General features: G+C 36.1%; 1 protein-coding gene across 5 annotated transcripts in view; it reads left to right on the plus strand.

Moving 5' to 3' along the window:
- The window catches only part of CEMIP2 (cell migration inducing hyaluronidase 2), a 70810-nt gene that overhangs the window by 38863 nt on the left and 16356 nt on the right, over nucleotides 1–15591 (plus strand). For all 5 annotated transcript variants that reach the window (XM_019730812.3, XM_019730821.3, XM_074330562.2 and 2 more), the window contains exons 12-17: nucleotides 1137–1225; nucleotides 5659–5790; nucleotides 6915–6950; nucleotides 7996–8151; nucleotides 11675–11852; nucleotides 13962–14177. In XM_019730812.3, the coding sequence (XP_019586371.2) occupies nucleotides 1137–1225; nucleotides 5659–5790; nucleotides 6915–6950; nucleotides 7996–8151; nucleotides 11675–11852; nucleotides 13962–14177 (807 nt within the window). The remainder of the gene's footprint in view (nucleotides 1–1136; nucleotides 1226–5658; nucleotides 5791–6914; nucleotides 6951–7995; nucleotides 8152–11674; nucleotides 11853–13961; nucleotides 14178–15591) is intronic.

Genomic DNA, 15591 nt, shown 5'->3' on the forward strand with positions numbered 1-15591 from the left:
GGATGTCTCAGGGACACATAAATAAAATGTGTTCCAAATTAAAATCCTTAGTTTTTATCACAAGACCCATTCCCATATCTATTTCACTGAATGAAACCACTAGCCACCTAATTGCCAAAACTAGAAATATATGAACCTTTTTTGCTCCCTCTACCTCACTCTTAGACATTTTATTAATTACTAAATGGTATCAATACTAAAAAGAATTCTCACTCTCTCCATTTCCCGTTACTACTGCCACAAGGCTAGGACATTCTTCTGTCTCTTCTGGGTTACTGCAGTTGTCTCCTTATTTCTTACCTCTTTCTTTGTCCCTTTCCAATCCATTATCTATCTCGTAGATAGAGTATTCTTCCTTAAGATGCAGTTGATTACATTATCTTTATTAAAAGTCCCATTGTCTGGATCCATTAGCGTATCAACTCTGCATCATGTGGCATTTGCTTCTATTTCTCCTTCCTTGCCTTTCCTCCCTCCATATATTTCCTGTCAGTCCATCTAAAATATTTTTTGTTCTCGATGTTCCATACTCTTTCTCATCCCCAGACTTTTTGAACAAATGATTCCCTTGAGGTCTTTCCTCTAGATTCTTCAACTGCTTCCCATCTACTTCCTGCCCTTCATCCTCAACCTGTTCTTTTGTGTAGTTAATTCCTCCCCATCCTTCAAATTTCAGCTTTCAGATGTCACTTCTCTTAGGAGACATTCCCTGAATCATGTCACTCCCACCTTTGCCAGAGGTCTCATCTCGATGTCTTTCTTATGTGCTGCCAAAGCATCATTTACTTTCTTTATTCTATGCTTATCATACTGGATTGTAATTGTTTCTTCAGTTGCATGACTTCCTGCTAGTTTTTTCAGTAACAGCAAAGACCATATTTTTCTTGTTAATGTGTCATGCTTGGTGCCTACCACAAGGTAGGCACTACATGAATATTTACAAGTGACCTAATGAGTAAAATGATAAAAATATCCAGGAAAATAGCTGTTTTCATGATACCTTTGCTTTGCTGTTTATTTCTTCCCCCTCTTTTTTGGTCAGGCATGATAAGCTCAAACTTATTTTCATGAGTCATTATATATAGAGATGTAACTTGGGATTCATATTTATTTCAGTCCATTGTTATATTTTCCAGGCTGGCTTATTTATTGACAAAGGAGTCAAAACAACCAAAGCCAGTGATGCTGACCCACGGGAATACCTCTGTTTGGATAACAGTGCAAGGTAGAGCTGGTCCTTTTAAATCACACTCAAGCTATATCTTGCCAAAGCACAACTTTCTGAGTTAGTTAAGCTATTGTACTCGTCTCTCCAGTAACACATTTAAAATGAAGTTTTCAAAGCTTGTAGGAGAGTTTTGGGAAAACATTTATTCTCTATTCTAGGCCCTGTGGCTGGGCTTTTAAATATTATTGAGATACCACAGAAGTTAATGCTTTCCCCTTTTCACAGTTGTAAATTGATGTTAGCATTGCAGAAAGAGAAAGAAAAAGAGAGATCATGTTGAAAAAGGGTCCACATTTGGCCTACGTAGAATATGGTTCATTGAAAAACAAGTTAAGCTAAAATGTTTTAGTGTAATCCCCGAAAACCCAAGCATATAGACTTCATTGTTAGTGGTAAAACTGGAACATTGCACTAATTCTATTTCAAAAGGAAAGGTCTCAAACTTGATGATTGAGCTAGTTCTGGTGTTGTCATTTGTAGTCTCAGATTCACCTCATAGTTGGGCTTTATGTTACTCTCCTGTGTAACCACAGACTGTGGTTGGGATATGGACCAGCATTTCAACTGAGTTCTTTTATGTGATATATATGAGCCAAAGGAAATAAAAATGTCTTCAATGGAAATAAGAATTTCTGGAAAAGATGGCAACTTAAAGTCATATTCAGTAGGAACTGCATGCATGTTATTTTTCCATACTTCACGTTGATTAACCAATATACAGAGATGAAAGGGCACTAGATTTAATGGAGTCTGTTGATAGACATTTAAGAAAAGGATGCCAAGTTTGATTATTCACAAGGGAATAAAGTAGGAACCACACTGTCCATCAGTGAGTCAGTTTAGGTATGAGGCAGGATCCTTGTGACACAGTAATAAGTCAAGAGGTCAGGAAAACTGGGGAAAGTATAGTTAGTAAAATTACTCGTCAAGATTCCTTAAAGGTCAGCCTGAAATATTTTAAAGCAATGATCAGACAGCGTTTGAGAAGCTGTGAAACTGGGCATTATTAAATAAAGCATGAGGTACTGGACACCTAACAGCTGAGCAAGACAAAATGGAAAACTAGAGGAGATAAACAAGATGAAAAAGGAGCATAGAGATGGTAAATTAAGAACCAAGAAAAGAATATTATTTGACAAAACGAAGAAATCTTTGCTAGGTGGTTGCTGCTACTTTTTTTAGTTTTAAAGAGTTCATTATACCTGGTAGTACTAGTAATGTGTACTTTGCTAAGTTAGTATTAACAGAAAAATACTTAAGCAATAAAAATGGCTCTCTTCCCTGCCTTAAAAAATTATGTGTATGTATATGAATGGATGGATGAGAAAATATGTTTCAGCATCCATTGATATATTAATTAGACTTGACAATAAAACAATTTATCCGGAATGGCCTAAGAAGTTTTTTTACCAGGTGTGTATATGATATTATGATAATAGAAATTTTTCCTTTGCTCTCTATTATTTACTTACCGGTTTATAAATGCATACGTATTGGTAAGTAATTAGACTCTATTTGGAAGTTGTTATTGAAAAGAACCGATTATAGAAGACAGTAACAAGACATTTGGCAGCTGGTGTATACATTTAATTTTGTTTGACCTGATGTATACCATGTTTCCCTGAAAATAAAACCTAGCCAAACCATCAGCTCTTAATGTGTCTTTTGGAGCAAAAATTAAGATAAGACCTGGTCTTATAGTATGTTATATAAGACCGGGTCTTATATTAAAAATAAGATCTGGTATTATATTATATTATATTATATTATGCCTGGTCTTATATAAGACCCGGTCTTATATTAAAATAAGACCTGATATTATATTATTATATAATATAATATAATATAATATAATATAATATATAATATAATATAATATAATATAATATACTATAATATATTATAATGTAATATTATATTATATTATATTATAAAGACCTAGTCTTATATTAAAATAAGACCAGGTCTTATATTAATTTTTTCTCCAAAAGCCTCATTTGAGCTGATGGTCTGGCTAGGTCTTATTTTCGGGGAAACATGGTAGAACATGCCCATATGCATTCATGCAGTCTAGACGTGAGTAAAAATGATAAAACTGTAACAAGTAAGTAATAAGTCAGCCAATGAATTAAACATTAGGCCCATGGGATACAGAAGATAACTCAGTCTGTTCATTACGGAGAAGTTGACTCAACAGTTAATCAGATGAGCCTTTCCTTGCGTCTTCAAGATGTGAAATTACAGGAATCCAAAGATGGGAAATTTTAACTCAAGAAAGTTCTTGGTTTGCGTTTGGGAAATTTCATCTAAACGTGAAAAAGCAATGAGAATCAGCTAGCACATTTAAAGCAGAGAACAGTTAAAGGTGGGGTTTGGAAAGATGCTGAAAGCTCATAAATGAGGATGATGAGAAACTGCGAAAATTAACTGTATTTTTTGCACACCAAGTGGGGATGAGGATGGAAATAAAGAGTATCTAAGCAAGTGGTCAACAATTGATTTATATGGATAGGAATTTCAGAAAAAAGGAGATGACTGTAACAGAGAATTAAAAGTTGCTTTATTGGTACTTATTTTTCTGGCTTTCATTTAGAACATTGTGTAGTTTCTTTTCCAGAACTCTTCCATCTGCTTGATATTATATAATGATGACAAAGCTGTTTGGCAGCAACAACAATGCCAGAAGAGTGGGTGATGGCTCAGAGTCAGATTTTTTACCCGTTAAGTTAGAGCTATTTAGTGTAAGGAGTTATATACACAACCTAAGGGTGACTATAACCCTTTCCACATTGGTCTCTTCACAGTCCAATCTCTACAGTCCTTTCATCAAGTAGCAGCTAGTGACCAGTTTAAAAAAAAATTTAAATCTGGTCATCACTTCCCTGATTCTATGTTACCAATGACTTTCCATCACATCTATCTATCTATCCATCCATCCATCCATCCATCCATCCATCCATCCATCCATCCATCCAATCCACCCACTTTATTGAAGTGTGACTAAAATATAAAAAGTTGTGCATATGTAATGTATATAACTCACTGAGTTTGGGCATAAGTACACACCCATGAAACCATCATTACCATCAAGGCCATAGACATATATCCATCATCTCCCAAAGTTTCCTCCCACCTCTGTTGTTATCATTTTTAAATTAAAAAAAAACTTTATTTTTATTTTTTGTGGTAAGAACACTTTTACCATAAAATCTATTCTTTTAGCAAATTTAAGTATAAAGTATTGCTAGCCATAGACACTATGCTGTATAGTAGATCTCTAGAATTTATCTCGCATAACTAAAACTATGTACCTTTTGACTGTCACCTTCCCAGTTTTTCCCCCAATCTCAGGCAACCACCATTCCACTTTCTGCTTTTCCCACTGCATTTAGAATATCTTTGCTTGGCACATGACTGCCTCTCTAGCCTCTCTGAGCCCTTGCTTCTTACTCTCCAGCCAAATTGCTGGTTGTTTTGTACACGTGCCACATGCACTCATGTCTAAGGACCTTTGCACTTGCTGTTCTCTGTGCATCACTTCTTCTCTCATCATACACATTTAGTGAGCACCTACTGTGTGTCAGCAACGGTAGAAGTAGCATTTGTATAAATAATATTTCTTGTTTATATGATTGATAAGCTCAACCTGGTGAATTGGTTTTTGAAAAGCTGTCTAGATTTTTCCTCCCCCACCTCTTCCTCAGCTTTGTAAGATTAAGATAGCAATGATCTTATTTTTAAATAGGTGGCCTTATGGAATTATTTATTTGAGTTATTGTAGTGGACAGTTTTTGATACCAATTTTTTTGACCTTTTCATTAATGTCCTTGTAAGTGTTTTAGAAGGAAGAGAAAGCAAAGATAAAATTCAGTCTTTATCATTAACAAGTTAATTAAATATAGTCTATTTTAAATTTAGGCCTTTTGAAGATATTAAACCCAGTTTTATCTCTATATCTAAGACATTTCACCAGCACACAACTCAAATAATACTTCAGTTTAAATATACGTATGTTGAAATATGTGATTAATTTATTCAGTAAGTTTATATTAGTATCATGGAGTTTAAGAATTTGTGAAAACATGCCAGATTTCCTGGTCTGAGGTTTTTGTTTAAAACAAAGTGATTTTAGTGTTTAGAATGTTCTGCAGTTTCCATCCTATAATATTAGTTGATGTAAAAAACATAACTAAAATGATATGAAAGCATTTCTCTGTAAACTTATGTAAATAAATGTAATTGTTTTTTCCAATATTTGAAATACAAATAATTGAATTGTGTCTTAAGGCTTTTTTTTTTTGGTGGGAGGTGATTGGTCAAATTTAAATCCTGCTTTTTGACACTTAAGCTTACAATTGTAAATAACTGACTTCCATTGCTTTTTTATTAGTTTTTAAAAAAAATATCGTTTTTTTCCCCCCAACCCCAAGGTTTCGGCCTCATCAGGATGGTGACCCTGAAAAGCCACGTGTTGCTGCTTTAATTGACAGACTGATTGCTTTTAAAAATAATGACCATGGAGCTTGGGTCAGAGGGGGAGACATTGTCGTTCAGAATTCAGCGTGGGTATTCTCTACAAAGCTATTATCTGATGACACTGATGTACCTTCTTTTTTGTTTTTTTTTAAGGCTATTTTGAAAAACCTGGTAGACTGAAAGTACAGGAGTGATTTCTGGAATGATATTATTGTTACTAACAGACAGGGCAAACTCAGAGGAAGTATGCTAGCATTAACAGACTGCAAATGTTTGGAATTGTCTCATTCATCTGCTTTTATTGGAACTGAACTTGTCTAGTGACATGAGAGTTTTTTGATGAGATTGAACAGAAACCGAGAATTTTACTTTATATAACAAGCATGGTCTAGGTCAGAGAGCTAAATAAAGATTTTGAAACTACCTGAAATTTTTTCCTTCCTCTTGGAAACTCAAAGATTTTTTGATGCTCTTTCACTGCCATTCAAAATAAAAGTTGTGAATTCTACCTTAATAAGTTTGTTGACTTATGTCTTAACATGACTTGAGGCAGTAAGCATCTCATTTTTCCCCCCATTTGTATAATTTTAGGAGAAGCCTGGTCTATGTTGATTGAGCTAGGATTTGGTGTTCCAGAGGCTAGAAAACCGTTTTTTTCCCCCTGGCCAGCAGTTACAGTAGCTTCTTGGCATTTTAACATCATCTCTTCCTTTTATCATGTAAAAAAAAACTGATACTAAAATAAATCTGTAGAAATAGCTTGGGTACTAATGTTGAAAAGTTTTGAAGTGACTACCATGAACCGTTTTTAAAAATAATTATAAAAATAGTAATTGTAGCTAACAGTTCTGCTTACTATGTGCCAGGCATTGTTCTATGGTTGAAATTAATTAGTATGTTTAATGCACTTAAGTATTCTATGAGGAAGATTATATTATTATTTCACTTTATAGGTAAGAAAACTGAGAGAAAGGTTGAGTAATTTGCCCAAGGCCACATAGCTAGAACTGGCAAAGCTGAGATTTCCACCAGGTGTCTTCACTGTGGAGTCTGTGTTTTTAGTTATTGGGAAGTGAAACTCTTTGTGGTCTTGGAGAGTAAACGTTATTGGAACCTCCTGGATTTCATGACAATTAAATAGTGAGAGAATTACCTCCTCTTATGTGATGTGGTACATTAAAATGTTCCCTCATTCTCTTTTCTCTTACAGATTTGCAGATAATGGAATAGGACTGACCTTTGCCAGGTTTGTAATTACTTTAAAAACACTTCTCTGATTATTTGAAGGTGTAGGTAAAATAACCCTTGATTTTTATTTATTTATTTTTTTGGATAACACAAGAATGTTAAATCTTTTATCAGCATTAAAAAATGATGCCTCAGGTGGTTAGAGTGCGAGCTCTCAACAACAAGGTTGCCAGTTCAATTCCCTCATGGGATGGTGGGCTGCAACCCCTGCAACTAAAGATTGAAAACGGTGACTGGACTTGGAGCTGAGCTGTGCCCTCCACAACTAGATTGAAGGACAGCAAATTGGAACTGATGGGCCCTGGAAAAAACACACTGTGCCCCAATATTACCCAATCGAAATAAAAAAATACACGATTTCTAATACCACTAAATGGCCAAAAATACATTTTTAAGTGATTAATTGAATTCATACCAAAGTGGTAGGTTATTAATATAGATGGAATTCCACAGAAAGGTAGACCTAACATGTTTTTGCTTAGAAGAAAACACTTGAACATTAGATTAAAGATCTTAAAAAGTATGGGAATAAAGAGAAAGGGAATAAAAATTGGGAGCAGATTAAATATTTTCTGTTTTAGAAGCTGGTCAAATTTCTCAATGGTCTTTAAGAACTGAACTTTTTATGTTATATGTTTTTTCCAGATAAGTTATTCTTATCTAAAACATGGTTTAACCTATCTTAAATATGGTTTTCATCTAACTGTTCTATTCAGAGCAAGTTTATTCTCTTCCCACTGTGCATTGAGACTAAACTAATTAGTTGTCCTTTGAGACTAAACTAATTAGTTGTTGCTGCTAAATTAAATTTCCTTTGTTTAAATCTAATTTACAAACCACTAATTTACAGTACAGCTAATTTGTATTAATTTATAAGAGGTATGTTCACAGTTTAGACACACTTTTTAATGACTCAATAATACGTATTAGTAAAAGCTACAGGCTGCTTTGAAATTTTTTTGGCTGTTTGAGTTACAGCTTGTTTGAGGGTCAATTTAAATTTCCTGGAGATGTGTGGTTAATGATTATTCTTATTTTGGCAGTGATGGAAGCTTCCCAAGTGATGAAGGTTCCAGCCAGGAGGTATCTGAATCTCTCTTTGTTGGGGAGAGCAGAAATTATGGCTTTCAGGGTGGTCAGAACAAGTATGGAGGCCTTGGAGGAATAGACCAGAAGCCTCGGACATTACCCAGGAACAGGTAAGCATTGCTTTAGCAGTGGAGTTTAAATTTAAACAATAAATGAAAACCTAATCTTTCTGGCAGTTTCTATAATCATCCTGGATGGATTGGTTGCTACTGTGACACTTTTCCTACCTTATCTTATTACAATTATTATTGTTATCACTGTTACTATTTGTATATCATCCTCTGGAATTCTAAAGCATTAAGTAAACACTTTATAGATATCATTATCAATTTCATAACGAAGGAAACTATGAGGTATGATCAAACAATATGGTAAATATTTAAATAAAAAAAATTATTACAGTAAAAGACACATTGCCATTAATCCCCCTCAAAATACTCCCCTTCACTTTGAACACACTTATCCCATTGTTCTTGCCACTTTCTGAAGCAGTTCTGGAAATCCTCTTTTGTGACTGTCTTTAGTTGCACTGTCATGGCTGCCTCAATGTCCTGACTCATTTCGACTTTGGGGAAGAGCTAGAAGTTGCATGATGCCAGATCCAGTGAATAAAGTAGATGAGGACACATCGTAATGTTTTTATTTGACAGAAATTACCATACCAGAAGTGATGTGTGACATGGAGCATTGTCATGATGGAGGATGATTTACGGCATGCTTTAAAATACACCTTCTGTCAACCGTAGCTCACACCTAACTGACTGCACCGAACAAGTTGAAACTTGTCACACACTGTTACTAAGGTTCGATGTGCCCCTTCCCGTATGGAAGAAATCAGCTTTTCTGTTGGATGGAACTCGGCAGCAGCATTCACTGTATATTTTGATCAGAACGGAAAGGCTGTGTCACACATCACTTCTGGTATGGCAATTTCTGTCGAATAAAAGCATAACGGTTTGTCCTCATTCACTGGATCTGGCACCGTACTTCTGGCTCTTCCCCAAAGTCAAAATGACCATGAAAGGTAAACATTTTGAATCGATTCAGGACATCAAGGCAGCCACGACAGCACAACTAAAGACTCTCTCGAAAGAGGACTTCCAGAGCTGCTTCAGGAAGTGGCAAGAATGATGTGGTAAGTGTGTTCAAAGCAAGGAGGAGTATTCTGAGGGGGATTAATGGCAATGTGTCTTTTACTATAATAATTTTTTTTAATTTAAACATTCACCATGTTTTGTGATCACACCTCATTTCTTGTTTCTTGTTTCTTGTTTCTTTTTTTCCTTTTCTTTTTTTTTTTAAAGGAGGGTGCAGCTCACCCTGTGGGGATTGAACCAGCAACCTTGGTGCTACCAGCACCATACTGTAACCAACTGAGCCAACTGGCCACCCCTTGTTTCTCATTTCTTGTATAAGACCTTCAAAGCTCATGATTTTTTTTTCTTTCTTTCTTGAGCCACAGAAAATTGCCAGACTGTAAACTATGACATTAGGTCAGTTTTCCCTCAATTTGTGATGTTGGTTTTCAGAAATAGCCACTGGAAAGAGGAAATTACCTATTGAAAAGAGTCCTAGAAAATAAGAGTTGACAGAGGCTAAAGCTGACTCAAAACCTAACCACGGCTGTATAATTAACAGTGTTTCAGATGTTGAAGGAGGTACAGGGGTAGACTTTTGGCATGTTTTCTGTCAAAATAATCAGTCATTAAAATAGCACTTAGCACTAGAAAGTTTCTTCAGAGCTTTTAGGGAACTGTTAACTAATTAATCCATACCTCTGTTCTGAGACAGTTTGGAGCTGTTCTCATGTTACTTGTGAGAAAACCAGGTAGAGAAAAACCAGTGTTCTAAAGGCCATGCCTCAGAGCCAATGAAGGAATTGATCAAGCACCCTTAGAGTTATATGTTCTATCTGGACATTGGAGGGTGGGGCAAACAGACTGTTAGCTTTGACAGCCAAGGGTGAGTGTTGGCAGAAGAGCTTTAAGTAGCTTCTGGCCAAGGATGACCTAGCCTTGGCTCCACTCCACCTGTGCTTGTTTTTGGGAACTAGTGAATGTCATTATATGCTATGCGCTCTGTAAAACTCCTGTGAGACCATGGAAGCCACTAGGAAACTTTATGGAATTTTAATAGCAAACATTTATTAAATGCTTATGATGTATCAGGCGCTGTTCTCAGTACTTTATTCTTCACTTAATCCTCACAAAGCCCAATGAGGTAGCTACTGTCATCATCCCGTTTTATAAATAATAAAAGTAGCTGAGGTGGGATTCAGACACTGTTAGTGCTATGCTTTTCACAATTAGGCTATAGCTGCCTCTTCTGATGTGTAGATTAAAGAAAAGTAGCTGTATTGGTTGGGATACGGGCTGCGTTATGATGGCGGCCAATTGAATTTCATTCTTTTTATTTTACACTGGCTTCCAGTATTATTTCAAAATGCTTATTGCTTCTTTGCTGAGGAGGATTTTCCAAAACAAAGATTCCTCATTGGTTAGTGGATCCAGTTTTTATTTTACTATATTTGTACAACCTTTTTTTATGGGAGAGAACTATTTTTGGATATATACTTAGAAACACCATATTTCCCCCAAAATAAGACCTAGCCAGACAGTCAGCTCTAATGTGTCTTTGGGAGCAAAAATTAATATGAGACATGGTCTTATTTTACTATAAGACCAGGTATAATATAATATGATATGATATAATATAATATAATATATATAATATAGTGTAGTGTAATGTAATATAATATAATATAATACCAGGTCTTATATTAATTTTTGCTCCAAAAGACTCATTAGAGCTGAATGTCTGCCTAGGTCTTATTTTCGGGGAAACAGGGTACATGAATACGATTAGATTTTTAACTAGGCTACTTGATTTTCTTGCTAGCATATGTGCTTTTATTATAAAACACTGCCAAGTTGTAAACTAATTAGTTGCTGTAGAAATCCTCTGCAATGCCATCAAAGAATTTAATAGGGGAGAAACCTAAGGGATCCAGAGTATTATGGGTTTTGTGTGTTAATTATGGTGAGTAATATATGATTAAAGAGTTTGTGTTTGAACAGAAAGGAAGAAAATGACTAAAACTAATTTCTCAATTTAGCTAGCCCCTTTGACATACTAAGCCTTGAGGAATTACACTTTTATACTTTTAAATGTATCATTTCACCTCATTGCTATCATTTAGTGGCTTAAAAGGAGATTCTTTCTGTTTAAGCACAGATTCATCTTTTGTTCTCATGCTAGAGGCTTTGCAATCAAAACTAAAGTATATGAGTTACCAAAAGAGTCTTAGGTGATTAAAGGAAGCAAAAGTCACCTGTTCAGAGAGGCATCCATTCTATCCAAAATGACCCGTCTGTCTTACCCAGTCTATTGTGTAGTACTATGTCTTGTTGTCTCCATAGAACTTTCTGTAATTATCTTTTCTTTTTCTATTTGCCTTCCCCACCATACTGTATGTTTTATTTGATCAGGGATCTTGTCTTCGTTACCCTGTATTCTAGCATGGTGATTAGTGCATACCGGATATTCAACAGTATTTATAAAGCAAATATGTAAGTGAAGTGCTATTAAGGGGAGGGGCCCATGTGCATTAAACAAAATCTTGTCTTTTCACAGGACATTCCCAATTAGAGGCTTTCAGATTTATGATGGGCCAATTCATCTTACCAGGTGCACTTTCAAAAAATATGTGCCAACTCCAGATAGGTACACCAGCGCTATCGGCTTCCTTATGAAGAATTCCTGGCAGATAACCCCCAGGAATAATATCTCCCTCGTGAAGTTTGGTCCACATGTAAGTATGTTCTTATGGTTCAGACATAGTGATTGTGGTTGGAGAAGAAGGGATAAGACATTCCCAAACACAAAAACACAAACAAAGGGTTTGTACCTAAGTCTTTATGACTAGGAGGAGAAAAACATGCGAAAGCAACTCCTGATTCCATGTACCCTGTCCAGGGATTGGGATTGTAGAAAACTCTACAACAAGAGGACATATGATTTGGGGAAATTTATTGTAATAATCCTCAAAGACATTTGTGTTCTGCCTGGTATTTTACTTGCCTGGGGTCTATTCTTTCGAGGAACTAGAGGATAAAAAGTTGGGAAAGAAGGGGAATACTGGGGTGGTGTGAAACAAATTGTGTTATTTCTAATAGAAACTGTTGGAAAGTTTTTATGAAGATTGCAAATAATATTTAGAAATAATTGTTTACAGTGCAGTAGCCCATAGAAATGGTTTTCTTAGTAGTTTCATCAGTACCTTCTGTACCCCTAATAAAAAGGACAGTCTCTTTACTTCCCCATCTTGCCATTTCCAAGGTGACAGTGACATAGAGAGACTGAGTCTCAGACCGTCCCTCTCCTTGCTTCCACAGGTAGCGACACCTGGAAAGTGACTCATAGTTCTCTCATTCACGTCCACAGGCGAACTCTGTTTGCCCAGTTTAAAACAACTTGGAATATTTTACCAGAGTTTATATCTGTTTTCCTAAAATAGCCAGAGCGTGGAACAGAGGCACAGGTGCAAATTGGAATGTCAGCTTAGGTAGCTGGTTCTCTTTCAGGCCACATGACTGCAGAGGGAGAGGAAGGGGGCACACTAATAGATAGCTTCCCACATAAATAAGGTGCGTTTTGGATCCGTTCTCTAGTATGGAGGTTGCCTTATTTCCTACAGGACCTGTCCATGCATTGAGTTTAGTGACCACTGACATGGTCATACTGAAAATCAGTTTGTTAGATGTTGCATTTGTTGTAGAATTCTAGAATTCTAACAACCTAAGAGAATCCATGTTGTTTACTAGTAAGTTTGGTGGTTCATCAGCTTGGAGTTCCTTATGATGGTGACGCTCTGGGAATAGTTCATAAAGGGAACAGTTTGCCAAATTTGTTCTACCTAAAAAGGTGGAAAATATGCCCTAAACTTCTCTTATATATAACCAGAGGAGGTACAAGGGAAAAGAGATAAAGTCTAGAACTAAGAACCCAGTACCACTTGTCCCAAATATCACTGATTTTCCATTGAGTTGCTGATCATTTAGATGTTCAATTGATTTTAAAACATCCTGGGGTGATGAGTGCATAAGAGCATTATAGAGGTGGATCTGTGTGGCTGGAGTAACATTAACATTAGTGATTTACTACTAATCAGCAGCTAAAGACTATAAAACATGTCACGCTGCAGCCTGCTTTGCAGCTGTGTGCTGTGTGTTCTATAAAGGCTTTAAATGAACTCTCCCTGACATGCAAGTTGAGTTGGGCTTGGTTGGTGTTGGGGAGAGGGAAAGTGACATGCACTTTTCAGCAGATTCTGGTGAGTTCAGTGGTTACCCAACCATATATCAAGAAAACACTTAAACTGTGTTTCAGTTTGGAACTGTATTTATTTTTTGTTTGGAGGAGTCATATGAACAAGTAGCTAAAGCATCAAGAGTGAAGTAAAATGATTAACTAGTTTGCAATGTAGAACTTCTGGTAGATTTTTATTTAATTGAGGTAGACTTTGCCTAGAGGGAAATGCACAGATCTGAAGTGTAAAGTTTATAATTAACAAATATGGGTGACTGCTTAGTTCCCCTTCCCACACTCTTCTAATTTCTCTTGCCACAGATTAGTTTTGTCTGGAGAGCAGATAATGGATTTTAAGTATAAAAAAAGGAAAACACCAAAGATGAAGTTCAACACTTGTTATTTGAACTCCACAAGGCTTTGGGAATTTTTTTTCCACAATCATGTCAATGAATTGAGAACTTTGATTGACTGGGTGGCATAGTCGATGGTTATGAACTCAGCACTGTTCTAACCTTAAAGCAGTTGGAATGGCTTTCGGGGATGTTTGCAGGGGATGCTGAGATAGCAGGAGTCCTCATTTTGTTGTGTCCTTGTTTTTCACTGCTGTCAGGTCTCTCTGAATGTCTTTTTTGGAAAGCCTGGCCCCTGGTTTGAAGATTGTGAGCTGGATGGTGATAAGAATTCCATATTTCACGACGTTGATGGCTCTGTGACAGGATACAAGGATGCGTATGTGGGAAGAATTGACAACTACCTGATCCGCCATCCAAACTGTGTAAATATTACCAAGTGGAACGCAGTGGTGTGCAGTGGGAACTATGCCCAGGTAAGCCATATGCATTATGCTGCCTTCTTCCCCACCAGCTCCTGACACTGCTTCTGTGAGGACGACTCCTCAGCTCTTCAGTATGATTGATTCTTTCCAAAGCACGATTTTCTTCAGGAAAAAAAGCAAAAGACAAAATTAATTAGGAACCGTGGTCTCACAGAATTTTATTTAAAGCTCCCCTACTCCTAACCAGTTTAACAAGTGGAAACATGAGTCGAAGAGAGGCAAAGAGATGATTGCACTTGGTTAAATATAGTTGGGATATATTTGAAGTGAAAACACGTATTTCTTGAGTCTTTGGCCAGGTTTTCTTGCCACACCACTGCTGTGCATTATTTAGCTGTTTGTAAATTTCTTTTAATGGAATGTCTGCTCTTTGCTGACCCAAGGGATAAAGGTGCTCAGGAAGAAAGGTGGTACCATAAGGTTACATATGTCACCTCAAATCCTTCTTGGATTTGGAACAAGGCAGGAGAATATTTGTGTGTGTGTGTGTATATATATATGTATATCTCCTATTATATATTATATATATCATACTATGTATTATACTTAACCTATATTTATATAACCTATCTTATATAAATATATAATTGTATAATAAACATTTAACTATAATATAAATATGCTTAAATAAATATATATTATATATATTAAAGTATATGTTAAATATGTATTTAAATGAAAACAGTCATCTCTCATCTCCAAATACATATTTCCTATCTCTTTATTTTAAACTTTTAAGTGGTATCAGGAGAGAAGAGTATTGTATAGAAGTAGTCAAACATGAATGAGAGGTAAGAAGGTTTTCTGGCTCAAAGGTTGTATCATTGAGGAGTCAATATGGACAAAACTGTAGAAATGACCGAAAGAGAAAAATAGAAGTATTGTGGATTGAATGCAATATTCTGCAAACTTTTTAATACTTCTGGGGAAATGTGTTATGGGATACTCATTTGTTTTAGGAAATTTTTTTGAGGTTTGTTCTTTGGAAGATGCATTTGGGGAAGGTTTTGTTTTGGCAAAGCAAGGGGCTCAAATGCCACTGGAATAAATTCGGTGCTTTTACATTTGTCTCAGTTTAATATGCTTTTCCAGTTTTTGCAGAGCACTTTATACCCTCCCCCCGCCCTTCTTTTTAAGGTGAAAAATGACTTCTTGGGCTGATACAGGCCATGGAAAACTGAAAGCCAAACCTCTAAGATATTTACATTTTCCATCTCTGTTTTAGAGGATGGCCTCTCAGATTTGAGTAGAGGGTATCAGTTTTCACATTAATTTACTAATTTTTTGTATGTGTATTCTTTACATTGAGGGATTTCTTTGACAGGCCACAGAAGCCACGGAGGTTTTATATTCTGATGACTAAGCGGACCCGTGTAGTGGAAGAGATGATGATGACCTTGGCCAG

This window comes from Rhinolophus sinicus, chromosome 16, assembly GCF_057876585.1.
Source record: "Rhinolophus sinicus isolate RSI-liver-muscle chromosome 16, RSI-T2T, whole genome shotgun sequence".
In the NCBI taxonomy this organism is placed as follows: Eukaryota; Metazoa; Chordata; class Mammalia; order Chiroptera; family Rhinolophidae; genus Rhinolophus; species Rhinolophus sinicus.